At 72.5% G+C, this 26,423-nt stretch overlaps 9 protein-coding genes across 9 annotated transcripts; 5 read left to right on the top strand and 4 right to left on the bottom strand.

Moving 5' to 3' along the window:
• Nucleotides 1-1,451: 1,451 nt before the first annotated feature.
• AURANDRAFT_37825 (hypothetical protein) lies at nucleotides 1,452-3,704 on the bottom strand (the record flags this gene model as incomplete). Its single annotated transcript, XM_009039669.1, has 1 exon — nucleotides 1,452-3,704. The coding sequence occupies one exon, from the start codon at nucleotides 3,664-3,666 to the stop codon at nucleotides 1,489-1,491; it is 2,178 nt and encodes a 725-aa protein (XP_009037917.1).
• A 270-nt stretch (nucleotides 3,705-3,974) lies between these two features.
• Nucleotides 3,975-5,036, top strand: AURANDRAFT_64972 (hypothetical protein; the record flags this gene model as incomplete). The annotated part of the gene is made up of 2 exons (XM_009039768.1): nucleotides 3,975-4,119; nucleotides 4,147-5,036. 2 exons carry the CDS (start codon nucleotides 3,975-3,977, stop codon nucleotides 5,034-5,036), a joined length of 1,035 nt encoding a protein of 344 aa, XP_009038016.1.
• Nucleotides 5,037-5,185: 149 nt separating this feature from the next.
• On the bottom strand, nucleotides 5,186-5,788 carry SelU2 (selenoprotein; the record flags this gene model as incomplete). The annotated part of the gene is made up of 1 exon (XM_009039668.1): nucleotides 5,186-5,788. A coding segment is annotated over one exon (603 nt), but the record flags the coding sequence as incomplete, so codon positions are not given.
• A 551-nt stretch (nucleotides 5,789-6,339) lies between these two features.
• On the top strand, nucleotides 6,340-6,654 carry AURANDRAFT_7686 (hypothetical protein; the record flags this gene model as incomplete). The annotated part of the gene is made up of 1 exon (XM_009039769.1): nucleotides 6,340-6,654. A coding segment is annotated over one exon (315 nt), but the record flags the coding sequence as incomplete, so codon positions are not given.
• Nucleotides 6,655-8,027: 1,373 nt separating this feature from the next.
• On the bottom strand, nucleotides 8,028-11,270 carry AURANDRAFT_71838 (hypothetical protein; the record flags this gene model as incomplete). Its single annotated transcript, XM_009039667.1, has 1 exon — nucleotides 8,028-11,270. A coding segment is annotated over one exon (3,242 nt), but the record flags the coding sequence as incomplete, so codon positions are not given.
• Nucleotides 11,271-11,747: 477 nt separating this feature from the next.
• Nucleotides 11,748-12,977, top strand: AURANDRAFT_64970 (hypothetical protein; the record flags this gene model as incomplete). Its single annotated transcript, XM_009039770.1, has 1 exon — nucleotides 11,748-12,977. The coding sequence occupies one exon, from the start codon at nucleotides 11,748-11,750 to the stop codon at nucleotides 12,975-12,977; it is 1,230 nt and encodes a 409-aa protein (XP_009038018.1).
• Nucleotides 12,978-13,815: 838 nt separating this feature from the next.
• On the top strand, nucleotides 13,816-14,910 carry AURANDRAFT_64969 (hypothetical protein; the record flags this gene model as incomplete). Its single annotated transcript, XM_009039771.1, has 1 exon — nucleotides 13,816-14,910. The coding sequence occupies one exon, from the start codon at nucleotides 13,816-13,818 to the stop codon at nucleotides 14,908-14,910; it is 1,095 nt and encodes a 364-aa protein (XP_009038019.1).
• Nucleotides 14,911-16,753: 1,843 nt separating this feature from the next.
• On the bottom strand, nucleotides 16,754-23,794 carry AURANDRAFT_64968 (hypothetical protein; the record flags this gene model as incomplete). Its single annotated transcript, XM_009039666.1, has 5 exons — nucleotides 16,754-16,947; nucleotides 16,980-19,167; nucleotides 20,104-21,006; nucleotides 21,467-22,745; nucleotides 22,788-23,794. The coding sequence occupies 5 exons, from the start codon at nucleotides 23,792-23,794 to the stop codon at nucleotides 16,754-16,756; spliced, it is 5,571 nt and encodes a 1,856-aa protein (XP_009037914.1).
• A 1,362-nt stretch (nucleotides 23,795-25,156) lies between these two features.
• Nucleotides 25,157-26,168, top strand: LHC26 (hypothetical protein; the record flags this gene model as incomplete). Its single annotated transcript, XM_009039772.1, has 2 exons — nucleotides 25,157-25,275; nucleotides 25,493-26,168. The coding sequence occupies 2 exons, from the start codon at nucleotides 25,189-25,191 to the stop codon at nucleotides 26,060-26,062; spliced, it is 657 nt and encodes a 218-aa protein (XP_009038020.1).
• Nucleotides 26,169-26,423: the final 255 nt, after the last annotated feature.

Genomic DNA, 26,423 nt, shown 5'->3' with positions numbered 1-26,423 from the left:
GGGCTCGCCGTCGCGCGACGACCGCTTCGTCTTCGACGAGCCCTTCGAACCCTTGCCGAGCCGCTCGAGCTCCCGGGGCACGTTCATGAGGTGGGCCTCCTGCTTGGCGACGCGCTTCTTGAGCTCCGTGATCTCCTTGCGCAAAATGGCGAGGAGGCCGATCGTCGTTTTCTCCTTCTCCTTCAGGCCGTTCGCCTCGTTCGTCGCGCGCTCCGCCTGGTCCCGGAGCGTCGCGATGGTCTCGTTGTCGATCTGCTTCTGGTGAAGCGCCGCCCGGAGCTGCACGGCCTTCTCCACCAAGTTGTCCTTGAGCCGCCGGCAGTGGCTGAGGATTTGCGTCTCCGTATCGAACGACCGCTTCAGCGATCGCACGAGCCGGTCGTGGTCCTCCTTGAAGAGGTCCCAGGTCATCTTCCGCCGCCGCGTGTTCACGTGGTCGCCGACGTCGACGTCGCCCGTCTCGTACATGCCCTCCTCGTCCTCGTTGATGAACTCGTCGACCTGCTCCTTGAGGCTCGCGACCTCGAGCTGCAGCTCGCCGTTCTCGCTCTCGAGCCGCTTGTTCTCGCCGCGCAGGCGGTCGAGCTCGCTCACCACCGGCGGCGCCGCGGGCTCGGCAGGCGCGTCCGCGGGCTCCGCCATGGCGAGCGACCGCGGTGAAGGCTGCCCCGACGCGACGCCGCCAGCGCTAGCTAGTTCTCGGGAAAGGCACCATCGCCTTCACGACTCTTCACGGTGCCGCTGCGGTTTCGACCTCGATCACGATGGGGGACCAGGACGCCACGGAGCTCGAGCTGCTGCGCCTCGAGAACGACACGCTGCGGCGGAAGCTCGCGGGCCTCGAGGAGTCCATGTCGAGCATGGAGCAGCGCTACGGCCGGTCCGTGGAGCAGGCGTCCCAGGGCGACGAGGCGGGCTTCCCCGACGACGGCGACGCCTTCGAGCCGGCGCTCGAGAACCTGCGGGGCCTGCTCGGGAAGATCGAGGCGGCCAAGTCCGAGGCCATGCAGTTCCACGAGATCGGCAAGGAGCAGCTCGCCGACGACGTCCAGCACCTCTACCGGCTCCTGAAGCGGACGCGCGCGGAGCGCGCGCAGATGGCGTTCCGCGTCGAGGACCTCGAGATGCAGCTCGCCATCGAGAAGCGGCGGTCCGCCGAGCTCGCGATCACCGTCGAGGCCGGCGAGAAGGCCTTCCTCCAGGTCAACGCGCGCGACCGCGAGCTCGCGGAGAAGCGGATCCGCAAGGCCGAGGAGAAGGCGCACCGCCGCGAGGCCGAGATCGAGGCCCTCTTCGCCTGGGTCCAGAGCCGCCAGCAGTGCCTCGTCGCGACGACGGACGCGCTGACCTACAAGATCAAGGCCGCGGAGGCCGAGTCGAAGAGCGTCGCCGCGGCCGCCGCGGGCGACGCGGCCGCGATCGTCGCCGAGCTCCGGCGCGACGTCGCCGCCGTCGCCGCGAAGTAACGCGCTATAGGTCGCGGCGCGCCTAGCAGGTCTGGGCGACGGCCGCGTAGGCCGCGTCGATGTCCTTGGCGTAGGTCGCGTTGATGAGCGGCCGCTTCGGCTTCATCGTGTCCGTGAGCATGCCGTTCTCCGGCGTGAAGGCGGGCCCGGAATCGCCGCCGTCGACGACGAGGGCGATGCCCGCGGGCGTCTCGAAGGTGCCGAGCTTCGCGGTCTTGCACTCGCCGACGCAGGACGCGTAGACGGCCGCGACGACCTTGGGCTCGCGGCAGAGCGCGGCGGCGTCGGCGCTCGCGATGCCCAGGGACTTGGCCAGGGCGACCAACGGCGGCCGCTGGGGCTGGACGAGCGCGACGACGCGGTCCGCGCCCTGGCGGCCGACGACGATGGGCACCTCGACGTAGGGCGACGTCTTCAGCGCGGACTCGACCTTGGAGAGCGCGACGTACTCGCCCGTGCCGCCCTTGAAGAGGTCCTTCTTCCGGTCGACGATGCGCAGCGCGCCGGACCCCTCGAGCACCGTGCCGACGTCGCCCGTGCAAAAGTAGGTGATCCCGTCGATGTCGACGAAATCCTCCGCGTTCTTCTTCGCGAGCTCCGGGTCCGGGTTCTCCGGGTCGACGAAGTAGCCCCGGGCGATGGTCGGCCCGCCGAGGAGCACCTCGCCGCGCCGCGCGCCGAAGGCCGGGTCCTTGGCGTCGGCGTTCGTGTAGCCGCCCTCGGGCCAGTCGCGGAGGCGGACGCAGACGCCCGGCGTCGGCGGGCCGACGACGTTCGTCGCGTTGTCGTCGATGAGGCCGATGCACGACGCGGCGCAGGACTCCGTGAGGCCGTAGCCCTGGCGCACGGGGCAATTGAAGACCGCCTGGCAGAACCTCTGGATCTCCGCGGAGAGCGGCGCGGAGCCCGTGATCGCGACCTCGAGGCGCCCGCCGAGCAGCTGCTGGATCTTCTTGCAGATGATGTTGTTAACGCAGCCGTCCGTGCCGCAACCGCCCTTGTCGTACTTGGCGTAGCCCGCCTTCAGCGCGCCCGCGAAGAGTGCCTTCTTGAGGCCGCTCTTGAACTTGGCCTTGACGCCGACGTAGACCTTGTCGAGCACGGCCGGCGCGAAGATCATGAGCGTGGGCCGGACGACCATGGCGTCGCCGGCCTGCTTCGGTGTGGTCTGCTTGAGCTTCACGCCCGACGGCGTCAGCGTGTGCGGGTTGCCGTAGCCCACCTGCGCGCCCATCGCGTACATGTGGACCTCGACGAAGAGCTCGAAGATGTGCGCGAGGGGCAGGTAGGCGATGAAGACCGTGGTCTCGTTGACGAAGGGCATGGCCTCCTTGCCCGACGCGCAGCAGGCGACGACCATGGAGTGGGGGATGACGACGCCCTTGGACTTGCCCGTCGTGCCGCTCGTGTACATGATGACGGCGACGTCCGACGCGACCGGCGGCGTCGCGGCGACGGTCGACGCGGACCCGAGGGCGACGAGCTCCGGCAGCGGGGCGAGGACGACGCCGGGCGGCAGGGCCTTGTCGTCGATGAAGCCCGCCTCCGTCGTGATCGGCGCGACGACCTTGAGTTTGCATCGCCGGGCCCGGGTCGTCGCGGCCATGAGCGTCTTCCAGAGCTTGGCGTCGCAGACGCAGACCGTCGCGCCCGTCTCGTCGAGGGCCGTCGCGACGCCCTCGGCGCCGAGCGTCGCGTAGGACGTGACGACGGTCGCGCCCTGGCGCCACGCGGCGAACGCGGAGACCATCCAGTCGCGCTGCGTCTCCGCGAAGATCAGGACGCGGTCGCCCGCGGCGAGCCCGGCCTTGGCGACGAGGCCCGACGCCAGCGCGTCGACCTTGGCGCCGAGCTCCGCGTACGTCGTCCAGGTGAGCGTCGGCGCGAGCGTCTGCTTCTCGAGCTGCTTGCCGTTGACGGACTCGAACTCGCGCTTGACCAGCTCGCGCATGCCGCAGGCGCGGCGGGCCCCGAACTTGGCCCAGGACCCGGACACGAGCTCCCAGCACGTCGTCGCGCCGTTGAGCGTCGCCTCGCAGCAGACGCCCTTGCCGCTCTGGAGCTTGCTCGACAGCACGGGCGACACGGTCATCGTCTCGCCGTGCCACTCGACGGTCTCGTCGCTCTCCGACCGCCACTCGCCGCCGTTGCGGGCGACGCAGGATAAAAGCAGGTCCGGCGCCACCTTCATGCCGCCCATGATTCTCGGGGCGATCCGCTCTGTAATGCAGCCCCCGCAACAGAGCGCTGCTCGCTTCGTTTTCAGAGATCGTTTTCAGCAAAGGTTAACATGCAGCGCGCGTCCCCTTCAACAACTTGGTCAACGTCGCTGCGGCAGCTCGGCTGCCCCAGCGCCGCCGATAGACGCCGATTGTCAAGCGCCACCCATCGTCGATCTATGACGGATTTCCTCTGCGGCGCGGGCAGCAGCAAGCCCGAGGCACCAGACATGGGGAACATGATGGCCATCTTCTGCGCGCCGTCGAGCGACGAGCACGAGCTGCGGCGATGCACGCGGCGAAGCCCGTCCACTCGCTGCTGAAGCTCGACGACCCCTACGACGTCGAGGCCACCAAGAACGCGCCCGCCAACGCTTTCAAGCTCCGCGCGCGCCGGCGCCTCGTCGCGTCCCGCGCCGCGCCGGCGCCGGACCGTCCCCGCGCGCAGGCTCCAAGGAGAGCTACCTCGCGGGCCGGAAGTGGGTCCCCCGCGCCGACGACGTCGTCGTCGCGACGTTCTCAAAGTCCGGGACGACGTTCATGTGCAACGTCTGCCACCAGCTCCGGTCCAAGTGCGAGGCCAACGACTTCGAGGAGATCACGGAGGTCTGCCCCTGGATCTGCCTCGACCGCCGGCCCGCGTCCGCGCGCGCCGCGGCCGCGCGCGCGACGCCGCCGCGCGCAGGCCAAGGACTGCGGCCAGGACCTCGACGCGGACCAGGCGTGCAGCCCGCGCATCTTCAAGAGCCACATGAACCCGTCGAACGTGAACCCCGGCTGCCGGGTCGTCTACGTCGTCCGCGACCCCGTCAAGGTCGCGCTCTCGTACTTCGCGTTCCTCAAGGTCAAGGGCGCGCCGTTCGTCAAGGACGTGGCGAACGCCCTCGACTTCGTGGACCACCCCATGTTCATGGCCGGCCCCGTCGTGAGCTCGTCGAAGCGGGGCAACGTCTGGCAGTTCCTCGTGGAGACGTGGTTCGCGCGGCTCAAGGACGGCGCGCTCGTCGTGCCCTACGAGGACGCGGTCCAGGACACGCCCAAGTGGATCGCGAAGACCGCGGCCTTCATGGGCGTGGACTGCGACGCCGCGCTCGTCGACAACGTCGCCAAGCACACCGACAAGCAGTACATGCTCGACCACGCGACGCAGTTCGACGACCACTGGATCACGGAGCAGCAGGCCAAGGCCGGCAGGGGCTTCGTGGTCCAGAAAGGGTCCAAGGTCACGACGACCGCCCACGAGAAGCCCGACGGCCTCGACGAGAAGATGCAGGCCCACTGGGACGTCTACGTCAAGCCCGTCACGGGCCACGCGACCTACGCCGACATGCTCGCCGACCTCGCCGCGTAGGAGGCGGCCAAATTCATCGACGGGGCGAGCCTAAGAAAGCTGGTGACTCCGGATCCCGGGGCGCGGGTGCGTCCGGCGCGGCGCCCCGCTCGCGGCGAGCGGGGCGTCCGCGCCATCATGACGCGCGCCGGGATCTCCTAGGGAGATCAGTCCATGCCGGCGGCCTTCCTGCACGCGGCGAGGAGCTCGCCCTTGGCCGGGTGGTCGCCGATCTCCGCCTCGTGGTGCGCGAGGACGACGTCGCCCGTCTTCCCCCGGACGACGTAGCAGCCGCCGTGGACGAAGCCCTCGCCCGTGAGGTTGCCCTCGACGGTCTTGGGCACGCGCTTCGTGTTCGCCTTGAGCCGGCTCCAGGGGTTGAGGATCTTCATGAGGAAGGTCGCGAGCGACGTTTTGGTGACGGCGCCGCCGGCGATGGCCTCGTAGAACGCGAGCCGCTCGTCCATGTAGACGGGGAGGTCCGGCCAGAAGCCCTCGCGGAACGCCGCGATCTCGCCGGGCTTGCCGTCCTCGCCGGGCAGGTCCTCCTTGACGACGGCCGACATCTTCACGCCGAGGGCCTCGAACGCCTGCTTCTGGGCGTAGACGCGCTTGACCTCGGCGCGGCAGATCTGTCAGCCGGGCCGCCGCACGACGACGATGAGCGCCGGGTCCTGCTCCCAGAGCTTGGACGCCGCGAAGGGCGCGCGCGACTCGGACGTGAGGTCCACGAGCATGGCGCCGCCGGGCGGCGCCAGCGGCGCCTTGACCATCCTCGCGGTGCTGAACGCTCGCCTCGCGCTGCTGCGAATCGTGGAGACGACTGGCTGTTGCGAATTGCAGCGCGACTCGCTGCTGCGAACCGCCGGAAGCTGCGTCGATGCACGTCGATGCGAGAGCTGCTCCGCGAACAAGCCGAGCCACGCAAGGCGCGCCGAGGTAGATGCTGCCGCTTTGCTGAAGCGTTGGAACGGAGCACCTCAAGAATGCAAGTGGCAGGAATTCGGCGCGTTCCCACGAGTGTGGAAGCGCTTCCAAACGCTGCCCACGGTGCTATGGCGGCGTCGCCGGCGGGCCTGCTGCTGGGCAGGCGCGACGGCAAGCGCTACGGTACGATGCCTGGCGAGCGGAACTATTATTCGGCGTCGCACGGATTGGTGCTCGTCGCGGGGCTGGTCCTGGGCGCGGTGCTGGGCCCCGCGGCGCGGCTCGCCGCCGGTTCGGCGGCGACGCTCCTCGCCGCGCTGCCCGGCGGGCCGGACGTCGCCGCCCAATGGACGTCGTCTTCGAGCTCGTCGCCGAGGACATCGTCGGGGACGTGGCCGGGACGCAGCGCGTGTTCAGCGTCTTCAACCGCGGGCTCCAGGGGCCGACGCGGCGCGTCGCGCTCGGCGACGTCGTCGAGGTGCGCGTCACGAACAACCGGCCCAGCGGCCTGACCCTGCACCACCACGGCATCCACCAGGTCGGCACGCCCTACAACGACGGCGCGTCCATGGTCACGCAGGCGCCCGTCGCGCCGGGCGGGTCGATGGCGTACCGCTTCGTCGCGGAGCCCGCGGGCACGCACTGGTACCACGGCCACGCGGGCACGGACTACGGCGACGGGCTGCGGGGCCTCTTCGTCGTCGAGGACCCGGACGACCCCTACGCGGCCTACCCCGACGACGTCGCGGTCATGGTCGCGGACGTCTACGCGACGCAGACGACGTACGAGTACGTGCTCAAGTTTAACTACAACCCGTTGAACAAGGAGGTCGGCTACGACGCGCAGGCGAAGCCGTCCGTCGGGACGCTGCTCAACGGCCTCGCGGACTTCCGCGCGGCCGCGCCGCGGCAGGCGGTCCGCGCGCGGCTCCTCTGCGGAGCGGCCGACCGCCAGTACGTCGCCTCCTTCGCCGACGGCCGGCCCATGGTCGTCGTCGCGGTCCAAGGGGCCTACGTGAAGCCCGTGGCGGCGACAAAGCTGCGGCTGCGGCCCGGGGAGCGCTACGACGTGATCGTGGACTTTTCCCGCGACGCCGAGGGCGCCGAGGTCGTCCTCGGCTTCCGGGAGCTCGAGCACGGCGAGAAGCCCTACAACGGGACCATCAGTGGGCCCGTCGCCCGGTCCTCGCGGGGCCGCGGCGGCGGCACGAACCAGGGGCGCACGGTCTCCTTCAACCGCGTCAACGCAACGTTCGTCGTCGCGCCCGCGCGGCCCGACGCGCCCCCGATGGTCGCCGCGCCCGCCGCCGGCACGGACCACCAGTGGGGCGACGAGGACCTCGACCTGCTCTTCCCCGCCAAGTTCCGCCTCGACACGCGCTTCAACCCGTCGCCGCCGGCGCGCGCGGCGGACGTCACGCTGCCCGCCGCCATCACCGCAAGAACTACTTCGCGCCGCCGGAGGCGGACTACGCGCAGTCGCGCCACACGTTCTGGACCCTGTCGAACACGTCCTACGCCGACGAGCGTCGACGCCCCTCTCGTGTCCAGGGCCGCTACGGCGTCGAGCGGGACGCGCACTACGGCACGAACGTCGTCGACGTGCCCCTCGGCGCCGTCGTCGACATCGTCGTCGTCAACAACGGCCTGGGCTCCGCGCCGGTCCAGCACCCGCTCCACCTCCACGGCTACCGCTTCTGGGTCGTCGACCACGGGCCGCTCCCCTACCCGGAAAACGACGCGGCCGCGCCGCGCTACAACCTCGACGACCCGCCCTACGTCGACACGTTCCCCGTCGACACGGGCTTCTACGCCGTGCTCCGCTTCGTCGCGGACAACCCGGGCATGTGGCACTTCCACTGCCACTACCTCATCCACATGGTCAACGGCCTCAGCCTCGTCCTCAACGTCGGCGAGGACGCCCAGCCCGAGCCGCCCCGGGCGTGGTGGGACGGCCAGACCTACGGCGGCTACGCGTGCGGAGCCGCCGCGGACGTCGCCGCCTCGCCGGGATCTAACACGAACAGCTAGGACCGACGCGCGCCCGGGGCCCGCTCCGGGCCCCTCGCGCGCCCCGCGCGGGAGAAAAGCAACAAACTCTAAATGCATGCGGGACACGGGGGGAGAGCGGGGGTCCGCGGTACCGGGGCCGGCGGCGGGAGGGGGGCGTCTTGGTCGGGCGGGGCCGCCGGCCGGCCGCGGTCGCGGGGGGGGGAGGGGCGGGCCGCGCCGCGGTCACTGCTTCGGGGGCGCGGGCGGGTCCTCGGCGGGCGCGTCGCCGGCGCCCCCGCGCCCGCCGCTGCAGAAGGGGCTCGCGGGGAAGTCGCCCGGCGCGTTCGCGCGGCCCTCCGGGTCCGTCTCGCCGCAGAAGAACTGCGCGACGAGCGACTGGCGCTGGGCCGCCTTCGAGGGCGTGCCGACGCCGACGAGCTCCGTCTCGAGGCCCTTCTCCGTCTCCTCGAGGAACTCCATGGTCTCGCCGAGCACGGGGGCCTTGCGCGCGAGCTCGTTGAGGTGCTGCGCCTCCGCGAGGCCCGCGCCGGCGACGTCGCCGAAGGGGTCCGGGATCTTCGTCTCCTCGGCCAGGGGCTCGGGCGTCGTCTTCTCCTTCTTCTTCTTCCGCTTCTTCTTCTTCTTCTTCGACCGGGGCTCCGTCTTCTGGCTGCCCCAGATCGCGGAGCCGAGCGCGCTCAGCCGCTGCGACATGCGCTTCTTCGGCGCGCCCCGGTCGGACTCGTCCTCGTCGCTGAACTCCTCGTCGCCCTCGGCCTCGTCGGGCATGTACATGGCGCTGCACTTGAGGAAGTTGAGGAGGAACAGGAACGTGGGCCAGGGGCACTTGGCCTCCTTCCAGTAGTCCGCGCACGCCGCCTCGAAGATCGCGTTGCACTTGTCGTCGCTCAGCCGCGTCCGGTTCGGCGGCAGCAGGCCCGTGAGGTAGTTGGCGCAGAGGTACTTGACCAGGGGCCGCATCATGAAGTCGCGCAGGCCGCCGTTGCCCTCCTGCTGCTGCGTCGTCTCGATGCGGAACTCGAGCATCTTCGCCTTGACCTGCTCCTCGGCCATGCGCATGTAGACGCCGTGGAACAGGGGCACGATGTCCGGGCCGATGCAGGGCGTGTCGAAGAGGACCGCCGCCTTCTTCGCCACGTCGAGGGCCATCTTGAGCTGGGCGTACTCCTCCTTGATCTCCTCCGTGGACTCGGCGAACGCGATCGTCGTGATGCCGATGATGACCGTCGGGAGCATCCACGCGCCCACGAGGACCAGGGACGTGAAGTAAAAGGCCGCGATCCAGCCGAAGCTCCGCGAGTTGGCGCACTCGACCTCGTTGAAGGGGTAGCCGAAGCGCACGCAGCCGTACATGTTCGTGTACATGATCACGTCCCAGCCGTCCGTCGTGCACACGGCCCAGACGGCCGCGATGGCCTGGTGGAGCGTCCCGAAGTGGCCCGGGTCGTTGACGCGGAAGATGAGGATGCCGATGACGGCGTAGACGTAGACCACGAGCACGAGCACGATGGCCGCGTAGAAGATGTTCGCCGACGCCTTGATGATCGACGACACCGCGACGTTCAGCGCGGGGTAGAAGTTCACGAGCTTCAACAGCCGCAGCAGCCGCAGCATGGCGACGCCGGGGATGGAGTCCGCCGCCGCGGGGATCATGCCCAGCACCGAGATGCAGACGATCACAAAGTCGAAGACGTTCCACGAGTCCGCGAAGTAGCGGTACGGCGCGCGGCCGCACGCCAAAATCTTCAGCACGCACTCGACGCAGAAGACGCCGAGCACGGACGTGTCGATGAGCGCGAGCGTGTCCTCGTCCACGGGCTCCTCCGGGTCGATGGCGAAGGCCTCGATGAGGCCCGCGATGAGGATGCAGACGACGACGATCGTCGGGAAGACGTGGCCGTTGCAGATCCACCGCGCGGTCGTCACGAGGGGCTTCAGCGCGCCGAGGTCCTCCTCCTCCTCGTCGAGCTTCGAGATGCGCGGCTCGAAGAACTGCTCGAAGACCGCGTCGAAGTTCTCCTTCTCCGGGCCCTCGAGCATCTGCGTGCACATCTCCTCGGCCGTCTTCGGCGGCGCGATGGACTTGCGCCCGCCCATGGGGCCCATGCGCACCATGTCGAAGATGGACCCCCGCTTCAGGTTCGTCGCGGCGGCGCTGAGGCCGCCGACGAGGCCCGTCGACGACTTGCGCTCGGGCGGCGGCGCGAGCGACGGCGTGAGGCCCGCGTCCGCTAAAATGGACGCGCGCTTCGTCGCCGTGCCCGCGAGGCCCGCCTCGGCGAGGATGGACGCGCGCTTGCCCGGGATCGCCGCGCCGGGCACCATGGCCTGCGGGTCCGCGAAGGACATGCGGCGGCTCGCGGTCACGGGCGGCGGCGCCGCGCCCTCGTCCTTCTCCGCGTTCTCCGCGTGCTCCTCGACCTTGTCGGCGTACAAGATGTCGAACATGGCCATGTCGATGGCCGAGATGAAGAGGTTCAGGACGACGAAGGCCGTCAGCAGCGTGAAGGAGTAGAAGTAGACGATCGCGTCGAACTTCCGGGGCGTCGGGTCGTAGCAGTCGTAGTTGTAGAAGCGGCCCACGGCCGTCTCGAACTTCGTCAGCTCGTCGGTGAGCACGTAGCCCCAGTCCTCGCCGCCCTTGTCGCAGCCCTTGTAGTTGATGGCCATCATGTGGCTCCAGTCGGACAGCGTCGACGCGACGAAGAGCGTGAGCATGGCCACGGGCAGCGTCCCGAAGTGGGCCGGGTCGTTCTCCCCGAAGCTCTTGACGCCGATGATGGCGTACAAGAACAGGATCATCGTCAGCAGGACGACGATGGACGCCATGGCCCGGAAGCCCGCGATGATGCCGTAGAGCACGCGCCGCGTCTCCGGCGACCGGTTCAGCAACTTCACGAGGCGCGCGAGGCGCAGCACCGGCAGAATGGCCTCGCCGCCGCCGCCGCCCATCAGCGCGAAGGACAGGATGACGATGGTCGAGTCGAAGGTGTTGATGCCGCTCTCGGGCCCCGTCCAGTACCTCAGCGGCCGCGTGCCCTCGGCGACGATCTTGACGACCATCTCCGCCGCGAAGACGAAGAGCGACAGGAACTTGACGAGGGTGACGAAGAAGAAGAGCTCCGCGGAGGACGGCTTCGACAGGTCCGGCTTGTTGATGAGGTGGAGCGTGAGCGCGACGGCGACGAGGCCGATCGTGCCGTTGACGATCATCTCGAAGCGCGCGTCGCGCACGAGCTGGACGTGGGAGAAGCAGATGCAGCGGACGGCCCAGGGCACGGGGAAGCTGTAGAGGCCCTCGTCCCAGGGGAGCATGTAGCCCGTCGTCGTGCTCTCCTCGTACCAGTAGTAGTCGCCCCGGTTCTTCGTCGCGTTCTCGTCCTCGCCGAAGACGCGCTGCTCGTGCTTCTCGAGCACGGCGACGGGGTTCGTCTTGATCTGCTCGTTGATGATCTCGCCGTCGAGGATCTCGTCCTCCTCCTCCTCCTCGTCCGTCTCCCGCGCCTTTTTCACCTTGTAGATCATGGCCATGGCGGCGGCGGCGGCACCCGGGGGCCCAGCCCCGGCGCCCCCCTGTTTTCAAAGCGCCCCGGTCCACCGGCCAAAGCGACCCGCGCGGGAACGTCTCGCCCGCCCCGCGGTGGTCCCGGGGGGCTGCCCGAGGCCGAGCCCAGCCTGTTGTGAATTTCGTCGCCTCTCCTTCTCGCAAGTTGTTGATACGGTGTCTCGGCATCTTTAGCCTAGTCGGAGCGGGCATGGGATGAGGGGGCTGCGGGCGTCGATGGTGCGACGATGAGGTGGCTGCTGGCGCCGCTGGCCGTCGCCGCCGCCGAGGACTTCGCGGCCCACGCCGCGGCGCGCCTCGCGCGCGAGGAGCGCGCCTGCGGGCCCTGGGTCGGCCGCGTGCTCGAGCGCCGCGGCCCGAGCCTCGTCTACGAGCGCGCGCCGACGGGCCTCGCGGACATCTTCAGCGCCATGCTGACGGCCCTCTGGTCCGCGACGCTCAGCGGCCGCCGGCTCGCCGTGCACTGGCCCGAGAGCGCCGGCACGGTGCATCTCGGCGGCCGCGAGGTCCGGCGGCGCGAACCCGCGCGCCTCGCGGCGAACGCGACGTACTTCAAGCGCACGCACGAGGCCTTCCGCGAGGCGCTGCGGGCCGGCGCCGCCGGCGCGGTGCCCTGGCCCGGGGGCGACCCCTGGGTCGTGAGCGGCAACCGGGGGCTCACGGGCTGGCTCTTCGACGACGCGGCGACGCGCGCCGCGCTCGCGGCCGCGGGCGTCGATGCCAAAACGGCCGTCGCCGCGGCGGGCTGCGCGCTCCACCGCCTCGCCGCGCCGTCGCGGCGCGCCTACCGCGACGTCGTGCGGCCGCTGTTGGCCGCGCTCGACGCGCGGCGCGCGCGGGGCCCCGTCGTCTGCCTCCACGCGCGCACGGGCCTCATGCCCGAGGTCGAGGCGAAGAAGTGCGCGCCGGGCGCGTCGCCGCCGCCCAAGAAGCGCTGCGCCCGGCCCGACGACGAGATGCACGGCGCCGCGGCGGCCGTGTCCGTCGCGGACCTCGCGGGTTTCGTCGCCTGCGCGCGCGCCGCGGAGGCGGCCGCGGGCGGCGCGGCGACCTGGTTCTTCGCGGCGGACTCGGCGTCGCTGCGGCGCGACTTCGTCGCGACCTTCGGCGCCGACAAGGTGCTCCTGGCGCCCTGGGCGCCGGACCCCTTCGCCGCGTACCAGCACGGCGGCGGCTCCCGCGGCGGCGGCCGCCGCGACAGCGTCGTGCCCGACGACGGCGACCCGGACCGCATGCGCGGCGCCCTCGGCCGCACCTTCGCCGAGTGGTACGCCCTCAGCCGCTGCGACCACCTCGTCGCGTCGCGGAGCGGCTTCTCGCGGACCGCCGCGGTCGTCGCGGCCGCGACGCGCAACGCGACGGTCCACTACGTCTCCCGCCTCGACGCGTCCTGCCGGCGCGCCGACCCCGGCTCGCCGACGGAGCGGCTCCTCGTGACCGGCGGCGCGGGGCTCTAGTAGCTTACCCCCGGGGTGGCGTCTCCGGCCTAGACCTCCGCCTTCGGCTTCTTCGGCTTCCGCTTCGGCGGCGGCTTCTCGGACCGCGCCTGCTGCGGCATCTTCTCCCTCTCGGCGATCTTCGCGCCGAAGGACGCCGTCTGGATGACTTGGAGGAGGCCGGAGCCGACGACGACGAAGAGGAAGAAGCCGATCATGAGCGGCCCGATCGGCGCCTTGCCCTTCTTCTTCTCCGCGCTCTTGTCGACGACCTGGCCGCGCTTGTTGATGTTCGCCGCGTGTTTCTCGCTGCGCAGGCGGGTCGCGCCTAGAAGAGACGCATGTTTGGCGGGCCGGAGCGGCGGTTTCGGGCGCGCGCGCGTCGGCGGCGAGCGCGAGCGGAGCTTTCGGGTGCGCGCGTGTCGGCGGCGAGCGCGATCTTTGGAACAGTGCTCGCGTTTCAGGCCGCCATCGAGGCGTGCGACGAGCGCCGGCTTGCCGACGGACCGAGCGCCGCGCGTCGCGGATCACGAGACGCGCAATCACCCAGGAACTGTGTCCGCGAGCGGTGCGGGCCGCGGACCCGTTCCAACGCCGCCCGGAGCGCCCCCTCTGAGTAAATTGCGAGAAAGCACTAGTGGTTGCCCGGAGGACGCTGAGCCGCGCGAGGAGCCGGCATCTTCTGGACTCGTGGGCAGCGACGACACGCGGCGACGAGAGCTTCAATCAACAGGTCTCGAGGCGTTTGTGGATCGGCTACGGCATCGCCGGCTCGGCGAGCCCGAGCATCTCGTGCTGCGGCAAGAATATCACCTCGGCCGCCGTCACCGTGCACGCGCCAGTCGACGCATCGCAATCCATGTTCGCCACGGCCCTGAAACGGGCCCCCGGCCTCTGCGCCGCCGCGGCCACGGCCGCCGGCGGCACGGCGGTGGCGTCGCAGCTGCCCTCGGAGCTGCACATCTCGGGCATCCCCGTGTCCATCGTGCTCGGCGCCTGCGCGGGCAACGCCGCGCCGGCGGCGCTCAAGGAGGCGCTCAAGCCCGGCGTCGCCTTCGCGACGTCGACGGTGCTCCGGAGCGGCATCGTCGCCGTCGGCGCGAAGCTGTCCGCGGCGCAGGTGCTCGCGCTCGGCTGGACGACGGTGCCCGCGGCGGCCTGCAGCGTCGGCGCGGGCTGCCTCGTCATCCCCGCGCTCGCCGCGAGGGCGGGCCTCGCGCCGCGGCTCGGCGCGCTCCTGGCCGCGGGCACGAGCATCTGCGGCGTCACGGCGATCGGCGCGACGGCGCCGGCGATCGGCGCGACGCAGGCCGAGGTCGCCGTCGCCGTCGCGAACGTCGTCGCCTTCGGGTCCGCGGGCATGCTCGCCTACCCGCACGCGGCCGCGCGCCTGTTCCCCGCGGACGACTCGTCGCACGTCGGCCTGTTCCTCGGGCTCGCGGTCCACGACACGGCCCAGGTCATGGGCTGCGCCGCGTCCTACGCGGAGCAGTACTCGGACGCCGCCGTCGTCGGCGCCGCGGCCGTGGCGAAGCTCACGCGGAACGTGTTCTTGGCGGGCGTCGTGCCGCTCATGGCGCTCAAGCACGGCGGCGCGGCGTCGGGCAAGTCCATCGCCGCGGCCGTGCCGTCGTTCGTCGCCGGCTTCGTGGGCATGTCGGCCGTGCGGAGTTTGGGCGACTACCAGGTCGCGTCGGGCGGCAAGGCGCTGGGCCTGCTCGACGCCGACGACTGGAAGCGACAGGCGGACTGGGTCGGCGCGGTGCTCGGGACGAAGGTGCTCCTCGCGACGGGCCTCGCGGGCGTCGGCCTGTCCGTGGACTTTAACGCGTTCAAAAGCGCGGGCGTGCGGCCCTTCGCCGTCGGCGCCGCGGGCGCGACGATCGTCGGCGGCGTCGGCCTCTCGACGGCCCTCCTGCTGTCGCATCTCAACCGGCCAGCGACGGCGCCTTAACCGATTTTCCTACTTGCCGCCGCCGGCGGAGCAGTCGAGGCGGAAGATCTTGCCGAACTCCTCGGGCGCGAAGAGCTTGTAGTCGTCGTCGCCGGGGCCGACTTTGAACTCGAGGGACTCGCCCTCCTTGCCGTCGAGCAGCGCGTAGCGGAACGTGCCGTCGCTCCGCTCGACGACGGCCATCTCGTCGAGGCGGATGCCGAGCACGTCGCGCCTACGGCGGCGGCGTCGCGTCGTTTCCCCGGCCGACTCGTCGTCCGCGCGCGCGGCCGGAACTATCGGTGGGATGCGCGCGCGACATGCGCCACCGAAAGCACACGCTCTCGAACATGTGCGACGCTGCGTCGCGCTTCTCGTTGGAACTCCCGTCCATGTCGGCGCCCGACGCCACCTCCCCGAGCTCGCGGCCGCCGGACCCTTTGGCCTCGCCGCCTTTGGACTCGCCGCCCTTCGCTTCGTCGTCATCCTTGCTCTCGCTGCGAGGCATCGCGTCGACGCCGCGCCGGCGCGGCGGGTCGGTCGACGAGCAACGCGCTTAGCAGCGCGCGCGCGCAGAGGCTGCCCAGCGTCAAGGTCTAAAACAGTACGGGAAATACAAACTTTTGCTAGCGCCCAGCGTAGCATGGGGGCTGCGTCGAGCGTCGCAGCCCCGGCGCCGGCGCCTGGTGGCAATGGCGCGAGTGCCGACGCAACGCCGGAGGCGCCGGCGCCGGCGGAGGACGAGGACTGGAGCTGGCGGCGCGTGGAGCTCGGCCGCTACGACGTCGCCGGCGTCGACGTCCTCGGCGTCGGCGCGCACTGCGTCGTGCGCCGCGCGACGGACGCGGCGACGCGAACGTCCGTCGCGCTCAAGGAGTACCGGGGCCCGGGCGCCGCCGCGCGGCTGGCGCGCGAGGTCGCGGTCATGGCGCGGCTCGCCGCGGGCGCGCCGTGGTTCGCCGCGGCGCTCGACTACTCGAGGACCGCGGCCGGCGCGCCCGGCGCGGACCCGGCGACGGGCCGGAGCCTCGTCGCCCTCGAGCTCTCGGAGCTCGCGCTCGACGACGTCGCGCGGCGCGGCCCGTCGCCGCCCGGCCGCGTCGCGGCCGCCGCGCGCGACGTCGGCGCCGCGCTGGGCCACATGCACGCGCTGGGCCTCGTCCACGGCGACGTCAAGCCGGCGAACGTCGTCCGCGTCCGCGGCGCCTGGCGCGTCATCGACGTCGACGACGCGCTCGACGCGGCCGCTCCCGCGGATTGCAACGGTTTTTTCACGGAGCTCTACGCGGCGCCGGAGGTCGCCCGGGCCGCCGCGGCGGAGGCGGCGCTCGTCGCGGCGCCGGCCTGGGACGTCTGGTCCCTCGGCGCGACGGCCATCGAGCTGCTGCTCGGCGAGCCGCCCCTGCTGAGGGCCATCGAGGACCGCGGCGACGCGTTCCTCGGCTGGCTCGGCGGCCTCGACCAGGCGGCCGTCGACGCCTGGCTCGCGGCGCGCGTCGCCGACGGGCCCCTCGCGGATCTCCTACGGCGCGCGTGCGCCGTCGACGCCGCCGCGCGGTCGCCGGCCGCGGCGCTCGCGGCCGCGGCCGCCGCGGTCGCCGTCGACGAGGGCGACGACGCCTTCGGCGCGCCGGCGCCGTCGGCGGACATCGTGTTGACGTCGGGCGTCGACGCGTCGACGCCGCAGCGCGCGTCGGCCTTTTCGCTCTACCGCGAGGACGCGCTCCCCGCGCTCCTCGCGGGCGGCCTCGACCGCAAGGCGGCGACGAAGCAGTGCGCGAAGGACTTCGCCCGGCTCAAGAAGGCGGACCCGGAACAGGCCGCGTCCTACGCGCGGCGCGCGGCGGACTTGAATATGACTTGATTACTTTTTGCCCGCGAGTCGCGCCGCGCGCGCCGCCTCGGCCTTTTGCTTCGCGTTCGCGAACTGCGACGGCGGCGGCGTCGCGCGCGTGGGCGCGCTGAAGGCCCGAGCGGGCTTCGCCTGCTCCTTCTTGGGCGCGGACGGCTTGAAGCTGAGCTTCGCCGGCGCGGGCGCCGCCTTCGCGGGCGCCGCCGCTTTGGGCTTGCCGCCGAACGAGAACGGCGACGCGGCGGCCTTCTTCGGCGGCTCCGCGGCCTTCTTGGCCGGCGCGGCGGCCTTGGGGCCCCCTTCTTCGGCGCGGGCGTCGGCGCGGGCGCGGGCGCCTTGGCCTTCGGCGCGCCGCCGAAGGAGAACGCGGGCTTCTTCGGCGCGGGCGTCGGCGCGGGCGCGGGCGCCTTGGCCTTCGGCGCGCCGCCGAAGGAGAACGCGGGCTTCTTCGGCGCGGGCGCCGGCGCGGGGGTCGGCGCCTTGGCCTTCGGCGCGCCGCCGAAGGAGAACGCGGGCTTCTTCGGCGCGGGCGTCGGCGCGGGGGTCGGCGCCTTGGCCTTCGGCGCGCCGCCGAAGGAGAACGCGGGCTTCTTCGGCGCGGGCGTCGGCGCGGGCGTCGGCGCCTTGGCCTTCGGCGCGCCGCCGAAGGAGAACGCGGGCTTCTTCGGCGCGGGCGCCGGCGCGGGGGTCGGCGCCTTGGCCTTCGGCGCGCCGCCGAAGGAGAACGCGGGCTTCTTCGGCGCGGGCGCCTTGGCCACGGGCTTGGCGGCGGCGGCCTTGGCCTTGGCGGCGGCGTCGGCCTTGGCCTTGGCGGCGGCGTCGGCCTTGGCCTTGGCGGCGGCGTCCGCCTTGGCCTTGGCGGCGGCATCCGCCTTGGCCTTGGCGGCGGCGTCGGCCTTGGCCTTGGCGGCGGCGTCCGCCTTGGCCTTGGCGGCCGCGTCGGCCTTGGGCGCGGCGGCCTTGGGCGCGCCGCCGAAGGAGAACGGCGACGCCGCCTTCTTCGGCGGGGCGGGCGCGGCCTTGGGCGCGGCGGCCTTGGGCGCGGCGGCCTTGGGCGCGCCGCCGAAGGAGAAGGCCGGCGCTTTCGGCTTGGGCGCCTCCTCCTTCGGAGGGGCCTTGGGCGCGGCGGGCTTCGGGGCGCCGCCGAAGGAGAAGACGGGCGCCTTGACGACGGGGTTCGCGGGCGGCGCCTTCTTCGGCGGCGCGGCGGCCTTGGGCGGCGCGGCGGCGGCCTTGGGCGCGGCGGGCTTGTCGCCGCCGAAGCTGGGGAGGCTGAAGGCCGGGGCCGGCGCCTTCTTCGGCGCGGCCGGCGCGGCCTTGGGCGGCGCGGCCTTGGGCGGCGCGGGGGCCTTGGGGAGCGAGAAGGCCGGCGCGGCCTTCTTCGGCGGCGCGGGCGCCTTGGGCGGCGCGGGCGCCGGCTTGGGCGGCGCGGCGGCCTTGGGCGGCGGCGGCGGCGGCGTCGGGAGCTGGCCCAGGAGGTTGTCGAGGGCCTTCTGGGGCACGGCGAGCGTCTCGTCGACGGCCCTGCCCGCCTCCGCGACGGCGTCCTCGGCCGCCTTCTGCGCGGCCGCGGCCGCGCGGCCCGGCGTCGCCTTGACCTCGTCGACGGCGTCGAGCGCGGCCTGCTGCGCGGCGTCCGCGGCCTTGCCCGGGAGCCTCTTGACCTCGTCGACGGCGTCGAGGGCCGCCTGCTGGGCCGCGTCGGCGGCCTTGCCCGGCAGGGCCTTGACCTCGTCGACGGCGCCGAGCACCGCGTCCTTGGCCGCGTCCGCCGCGTAGCCGGGCACGCGCTTCGCCTCCTCGACGGCGTCGAGCGCCGCCTGCTGGGCGGCGTCGGCGGCCCGGCCCGGCAGGGCCTTGACCTCGGCGGCGGCGGCGGCGGCCGTGGCCTCCGCGGCCGCGCCGGCCGCGTCGAGCGTCGCGGAGCCGGCTTCGCCGACCGTCGACCGGAGCGTCTCCGCGAGCTCGTCGTCGCCGGACGCGACGGCGTAGCCGCCGACGCCGAGGAACGCGGCGGCGGCCAGCGGCAGCGCCGCGCCGATCTCGAGGGCCGTCTCGACCTCGAGCACGCCGCCGGCGACGAGGCCCAAGGCGCCGAGCACCGACCCCGCGCCGATCGCGGTCTTCTGCTTCGCGGCCTGCTTCGCCGCGTCGCGCGCCGCGCGCTCGCGCGCGAGCTGCGCCGCCGCCGCCGCCTCCTCGGCGCGCACGGCGCTCTCGAGCTCCTCGCGCGACAACTTGCCCTTGGAGAACGCGGCGATGGCGTCGGCGAGCGACTTCTTCGCCGCCTCGGCGCCGCCACCCGGGTCGGCGCGGACGGCGATGCGATGCCGCGGCAGGCTCGGCGACCGCGGCGCCACCCAAGCCGCCGCGGTGGCGAGCAGCGCGATGAAGAGTCGCACCATGTTGACGAGCCGGAAGGCGATCTGCTTTGGTGGCACGGCATCTTGAACTCGGGGTTTGGCACTCCGCGCCCATTCATCACGTTGAAGGCCGGCGGCGGCATGGTTGTGGGCAGCCCGTAGCGCGTCGCGAAGGATGACCCGCAGGTGTGGGCAGCCGTAGCCCCTCGCGACAAGGATGGCCCGGGTCCTGCGGGTCTGCGCGACCTGCGGCGTCGAGCGCCCGTCCATGGACCGCTGCTCGCGCTGCGCCATGGTCTATTACTGCGGGCGCGAGTGCCAGCGCGTCGGCTGGCCGCGGCACCGGCCCGTCTGCGGGAAGACGCTCGACGGCGACGCGCCCCACGTCAAGGCCGGCTTCAGCAAGAGGGACGGCCGCGCGTGGATGGACGCGGCCGCGCGCAAGGCCGTCACGGCGCTCAAGGACGCGGGGCTGCCCGCGGAGGCGGAGGACTGGAGCGCCGCGCGGCTCGAGGCGCTCATGGACTGCGCGCTGATCCCGTTCCTGATCAACCACATGGAGAGCGCCGCCGACCACCAGCAGGACCTCGTCTGCTCCATGCTGCGCGTGCTCGGCCTGCTGACGCTCCGCGCGGGCAGCCGGCCGAGCTCCATGCTCCTCGAGATGCTCCGGCAGCACGAGGAATGCGCGCCGCCCATCCCGCCGCCGCCGGCCAACTACCCCGTGGCCCAGGCGCGCATCGGCGCGCGCGGGGGCGCCGGCGTCTACGAGCCCTTCCCGCGCGGCCACGCGCTCCGCGGCGCCTACGACTCCAACGAGGTCACGCTCCTCGACCTCCTCGAGCAGCGCTACGACGACGGCCGGCGCATCTGGAAGGCCGAGCCCGAGCTGGGGCTCGGCGCCGACGGCCACGGCCTCATCCTCTCCTGCGAGCGCCTCTGCATGGAGCTCTGCGGCGTGTCGAGCCGCGTCCCGGAGCGGTAGATGCCTCGTTACACGGTCTTGTGTGTCCGCGCCGCGTCGCGGCGCGCGCACCCGAGGACGCGCGCCACGAAGCCGCGGCGCGCCCGCGGCGGGGCCGGCGGCGGCGCGCGGCGCCCGAAGATGTAGGGCGTCCGCAGCTCGTCGACGAGGCGCGCGTCGACGTCGCCGACGATGCGCGCGCACCGGAACTGGGCCCGCGGCGGCAACGTCTCGTAGAGCTCCCGGGGCACGCTCGCGCGGAAGCCGGGCTCGAGCCAGGGCGCGCAGTATTCGACGTTCGGGACGGCGCGCGTCCCCTGGGAGAGGTTCGGCGTCCCTCCGTGCCAGGCCCGCAGATCCCGTACGACGGCCCAGCCGGCCCGGCAGGGCAGCAGCGTCGACCGTTTCCATGCGTCCGGCTCGTCGGCGAGCGACGGGATCGGGTCGCGGGTCGTCGACGTGGCCGGGATCTGCCGGAGCGGCCCGTTCGTCCGCGTGAAGTCTTGGGGCAGGAAGTTGACGGTGACGAGGGCGACGGGCGCGTCGCGCGCGTCCACGTCCTCGCCCTCGAAGCAGAGCTCGCCGCCCGTGTCCGCGTGGAGCGGCTGGTAGCTCGCCGCGCCCGGGAGGCAGAAGTCGCCGCCCATCGAGCACGCGCGGTACTCGTCGGAGTCGAAGATCGCCGCGAGAACTGGTTGGACCGTCGCTAATTCCACGAGCTGCGTCCACTCGGGGCAATGACCGCAGCTCCCGCTGCGGTGCGCGCCCCCGAAGCTAAAACGGTGCGAGCCGCGGTTGCCTCCCGCGCCGAAGGCGTCGACGATGCGTTTCATCTCGCGCGCGCAGCCGGCCCGGAGTAGTTCCAGCTGCGCCGCGTCCAACACATCGCGCACGACGACGAAGCCCTCGCGGCGGAAGAGCTCCGCCGCGCGCTCCACCTGGGTCGGATCGACGGTCTCGAGGTCGCGCATGCCGTTCTCGGCGGCGAGGCTCGCGCGCAGCGCCGCGACAGCCGCATCGTCGCTCGCGCCCCGCCAGCCGAGGGCGTTGAGCGCCTCCGGCCACACCGACGGCGGCGGCGGCGGCGCGTTCATGCTGGGCAGCCTCTTGGCATCATCCATCATGATGGAAAGGTCGAGGAAGAATCTCGACCGAGCATCATTCGACCGTGGGGGGGGCTTATCCAGGGGGGTTCGTGGGGTACCTTGGCGAGCCGAGCCAGGTGCTCCCCTGCAGTGCGTGCTCCAGCCGCGGCGAGGGCTGGCACAGCGCCCCCGGACGCGGCGGGCCAACCGACCTGCCTCCAGAAAAGAAAAGCCACCCTGTATCTTAAGCCCCGCTTCAGTCGAGCGTGTCGTATTCGTAAGGCGCCGTGTCCTCGCCGATGCGGTCGAAGACGTCGCGCGGCGAGAGCGGGCCGGCCTGGTCCGGGAGCGCGTCGCGGATGGGCCAGGAGTCGTCGCCGAGGACGCCGTCGAGGAGGTGCGCGGCGCAGTAGACGTCGTCGGCCTTCACGCCCGCGCGGGGGAAGCCGTAGTGCGGCGCGGCGTCGCGGTGCGTCCGCTGCCACGCCATGAAGAAGCGGTCCATGTTCACGTGGTGGAAGAAGAAGAGGGGGTCGTTGGGCGACGAGATGGGGTCGTACATGTCGCCGACGACCTGGACGTACTCCGGCGCGACGATCGTCTCGACGTAGGCCGGGTCTCCGGTCCAGACGCCGCCGCAGCCGCAGTCGTCGCGCGCGCACGCGCAGACGCAGTCGGCCTCGTCCAGGCCCTCCGCGGCGCAGTCGGGGCAGTCGAGGCAGCCCGCGTTGATCGGGTAGACGTAGGACCCGAGCTGCCTGTCCTCGCCGCGGGAGCCGACCATGCCGTAGAACGACGCGCACAGGGGCGCGGCGTTGCCGCTGATGTTGCCCGTCGCCGGCGGCTGGTGCGCGTAGCGGGGCCAGCCCCCGCCGACCCCGAAGTGGGCCATGCCGTGGACCTCGTAGTCGATGCAGAGGTGCATGTCGCGGACGTCGTCCGGCTCGAGGCACGCGGCCCACCAGCTCGCGTTGCCCACGCCCACGGGCACGCCGCACATGGTCCCGCCGTTGCGCGTCGCGTTCGGGCTCCGGTTCATGCTCATGGGCCCGCGCAGCCCGCCGTAGAGGCCCCGCCAGCCCTGGGCGCCGTCCGCGGCCGCGGCCACGGGCCAGTCGGCGAAGCGCCCGTTCGTGACCTCGAAGCCCGGCCCTTGGCCGACCCAGTCGCCAAAGTAGTGGTCCGTAAACACGCCGCCGGCGCGCCCGGGGTCGTCGGCGTCGGGGCGGTAGTCCCAGTAGGGCGCGCCGGAGATGTTACCGTTCACCGCCAGCAGAGCGTTTTCGAACTGGAGCTCGAAGGCGCGGTGCCAGACCACGAAGATCGGCGAGAAGTGGGCCGCATCGCATTTCGCGTTCAGCGACGCGACGACGTGCTGCGCCACGAAGGAGTCGTAGGTCCGGAACGCCGGGCCGTAGCGCGCCTCGCCCTCGGCCTGGCCCAGGCGCTTCATTGTCCACATGGCGTCGACGACGTCGCCCCACTCGGCCGCCGACAGGCTCCGCACCTCGCGCCGCACGCGGCGCCCGGCCGTGGCCGACGCCGCCGCGGCGCACGCGAGCGAGAGCCATCGGAGGCGGCAGCCCATAATTCTGGCCAATCAGCTCCTCGTGCAACGTTGCATTCAAGTTTACGCGGGGCTGAGCGCGGCGAGCTCCGCGCGGTGTCGGCCGACCTTCCAGCGCGCGTCCGCGCAGAGGAGGTTCGCGGCGAAGGGGTCCATGGACAGCGCCATGGCGTTGGGCCAGTCGTCGGCGACGTTCGCCGCGACCGCCGGGTCCGCGAAGGACGCGAGGAACGACGGCGACCGCTCGAGGGGGAAGACGAGGAGCGCGTCGAGGACGTAGGCCTCGACGCCGAGGTACGCGTTCGCCGCGACGCGGACGCCGCGCAGCGCCGCGCGCGCGCCCGCCGTGAGGTTCGCGAGCGCCGCGGGCCAGAGGGCCCCGTCGAAGACCGCGAGGACGTCCGGTCCCGCGACGGCGTTCATCGAGTCCGTGGGGCCGGCCGCGCCAAATAAATAGGCCAGCGACGCCGGCTGCGCCGCGACGCCGCCGTTGTTGTTGTCGTAAAAGGCGACGACCGTCGTCGCCTGGCGGCGCAGGAGCGCCGCGATGCCCGTCGTGTCCACCATGCCGCCGTCGAGGACGATCGCGTCGTCGCCCGCGGCGCTCGGCAGCGTGATGAGCTCGTCCTTGAGCAGCGCGTACTCGGCGCCGCTCTCGACGATCGCCGCGGCCCAGAACGCCGACGAGAAGCTCGCCGCGTTCATGAGGCTGAAGTCGGCCGGCAGCGTGACGCTCGCGCCGCGGAGCCCCGGCGTCGACGCGCGCGGCGTCGCCGCCATGGCGACGTCGACGGGGCGGAGGCGCGCGGCCGCGGCGCCGTAGACGCCGTCGGCGTCGCGCGAGATCGGCGCCGCGCCCGTGTCGAGGAGCGCCGCGCCCGCGGTCCAGGCGCGGTCGCCGGCGACGAGCGCCCACGGCTCGACGGCGTAGGCCGACAGCGCGGCCGCGTCGAGGGCCGCCTCCCACCAGCCGTAGACCGTGCCCACCGCCGTGCGGTTCTCCTTGTCGGGCGACGCCGCCCGCGCGTTCGCGACCTCCTCCGTACGTCGCGCGTCCGCCGCCGCTCGCCTCATGTCCACCTCCGTACGTCGCGCGTCCGCCGCCGCTCGCCCCGCGCGCGGCGCGTCGCGGCCGCGCCGCGCGGCGCGAGCGGCGTGAGCGCGGCTTCCGTCGGGGATCTCGCGCACGATCTGCGCGAACCAGGCCTCGCCGTCGTTCGCCCGCGCCTCGCGGAGGCTCTCGTAGGTGGCGTTCGGCCCCGTCTCCGGGTAGGTCAGGTTCTTGAAGCGCGGGGCGTTCACGTGGAGCAGGTAGCCCAGCGTGCCGCCGCTCACCGTCGAAACGACGACGTCCGGCCCGAGGGGCCCCAGCGCGTCGAGCAAGCACAGCGCGCAGACGCAGGCCGTGACGCCGCCCCCGCTGAGGGCCAGGCCCACGACCATCGTGCTCTGCCTGTCAGAGGCGCTGTCCAATGAGAAGCAGCCCCGTCGAGATGCATCAAAACTCGATGCAACAAAACTCGTCGAGATGCATCGACACAAGTTGTTCAACGTCGGCCCCGGGCAGCCCCTCGGCAGCGCTGCGTGTGGGGATGCCCTCGGCCTATGGCGCCGTCGCCGGCGACAAGCGCATCTACGGGCGCCCGCCCCGCCGACGGCTCGACCCCCTGCGGCGCCACTCGCGCGAGAGCGGCGACCAGGAGTCCCAGACCAACGCCAAGGACCCGGACATCGTGACGCGGAGCCGCGAGGAGGCCCACGTCTGGAAGCACTACGTCATGGTGCACGCGCCGCCGCCGGTGCTGACGGACGCGGACATCCAGCGCGGGCGCCAGCACATCTCCGTGCAGATCCTCGTCCGCGACGACGCGGCCGCGGAGCGCGCGGCCGCCGCGCCGGCCGCGGCGCCCGGCGACGCGTCCGTGTCCCCGAGCGCGTCCCAGGCGAGCAGCGTCAAGTCCACGGACGGCTCGACGCGCCTCGGCACGCTCCTCGTCGGCGCGGGCGTGTCGCTCGACGACCTGCGGGGCACGATCGCCCGCATGTACGCGCGGAAGGCGCCCGTCGAGTTCTTCTTCGCGTCGCTCCGCACGTCCCCGGGCCGCGGTTCGGGCGAGGCGCCGGCGCCCGAGGCGCCGGAGAGCAAGCCGACGACGCCCCTCTACGTCGAGGAGCTCGAGCCCATGCCCTTCGACGACGAGGGCGAGCTCAAGGTCGTCGACGTCGCCGACGAGCTCCCCCACCCGGAGGAGGACGCCGCGCCCCTCGTGCGCCGCTTCCGCATCTGCCTCATCGTGCCCACGGAGGACGCCCTGAGCCGCACGGACAAGTCCATCGCCGAGTTCTTCGGGTGAGGGCGCGCGAGGCGCGAGCGTAACTATCCCCGGCCAAAATCGCAATTGGCTTCAGGATTTGCTCGGCTCGCAGGCGCGGCTCCTCAATCACCGCCGGCTTGTGCGTTCACGACGATGCGCGCTGTCACTTTGCTCGCGTGCGCCACTTCGGTGGCATCGCTCGTCGTGCCGAGCACGAAGACGTCTTTGACGCGATGTGACGTGCGTTTTTTCGGCGTCCGGAGACCGATTCGCGGCGAAACGCGAGCTTGGCTTGATTTTTGGCCGCAAACGAGAGGCGCGGCGCGAGATCGACCGCGCGGTGGCCGTCGCCGGCCGCGCACTCCCGCACCGATGCACGCGCGCCGCTCCCGCCGCGCCCGACCCTCCGGGCGCCGCCGCGCGCGCGCGAGCGGCTCCGAAACGCCGCGATCCGCAGGCCAAGTCGAAGTCGATGCCCTTCCTCGAGTGCCCCGCGGCGCTGGACGGCACGCTGCCCGGCGACGTGGGCTTCGACCCCCTGCGGTTCACGGACCTCGACTGGAACATGGCCGAGGTCATCATCCCCGCGAAGTCGATCTCCGCCACGGAGAGCCTGCCGATGGTCTACTGGATGCGCGAGGCCGAGCTCAAGCACGGGCGGCTCTGCATGCTCGCCATCGTCGGCTACCTCACGGTCGACGCGGGCATCCACTTCCCCGGCGCGCGCTACGAGGGCCTCTCGTCGCTCCAGGCGCACGACGCCATGGTCGCGTCCGGCAACATGGGCTTCATGCTCCTCGCCGTGGGCGTCCTCGAGCTGCTGAGCATGGTCGGCGTCGTCCAGGCCGCCAAGGGCTCGGGCCGCAAGGCCGGCGACTTCTCCTGGGACCCGCTCTACTTCACGCAGGGCGCCAAGGCGGACTTCTTCTTCGAGGCGGAGATCCAGCACGCGCGCCTCGCCATGCTCGCCTTCTCGGGCCTCGTCACCCAGTCCGCGCTCCTCGAGAAGGGCTTCCCCTACTTCTAGGCGGCGGGCCCCCGCGCGCGAGCCGGGCCGCCGCCGGCTCCGGGAAACGCCGGACACCCCGCGGGTCGCCTCGCCGACCGCTTCTCCTAACACACGGCCCGCATCCGCCTCTCTCAGGGGCGCGCGACCTGCGCGCGCGCGAGGGCGCGCGCCGGCACGGCGAGGTCGTCGCCGTCGGCGTCGTCGTCGGCGTCCGAGACGGCCATGTCGTCGTCGTCGGACTCGTCCGAGTCCTCGACGACCGCCGCGAGCGCCCGCGGCGCCGGCTCCGGTTCCGCGCCGGGGTCCGCGCGGTGGGAGGAGCAGGCGGCCGCCGGGCGCGCGGCAGCCCCGGCGCGGCGCGCGCGCCGCCGCCCACGGC

The sequence above is a fragment of the Aureococcus anophagefferens genome, assembly GCF_000186865.1.
Source record: "Aureococcus anophagefferens unplaced genomic scaffold AURANscaffold_12, whole genome shotgun sequence".
NCBI classification, from domain to species: Eukaryota; class Pelagophyceae; order Pelagomonadales; family Pelagomonadaceae; genus Aureococcus; species Aureococcus anophagefferens.
The sequence above is the reverse complement of the archived record's forward strand: the minus strand, read 5'-3'. Positions and strand labels throughout refer to the sequence as shown.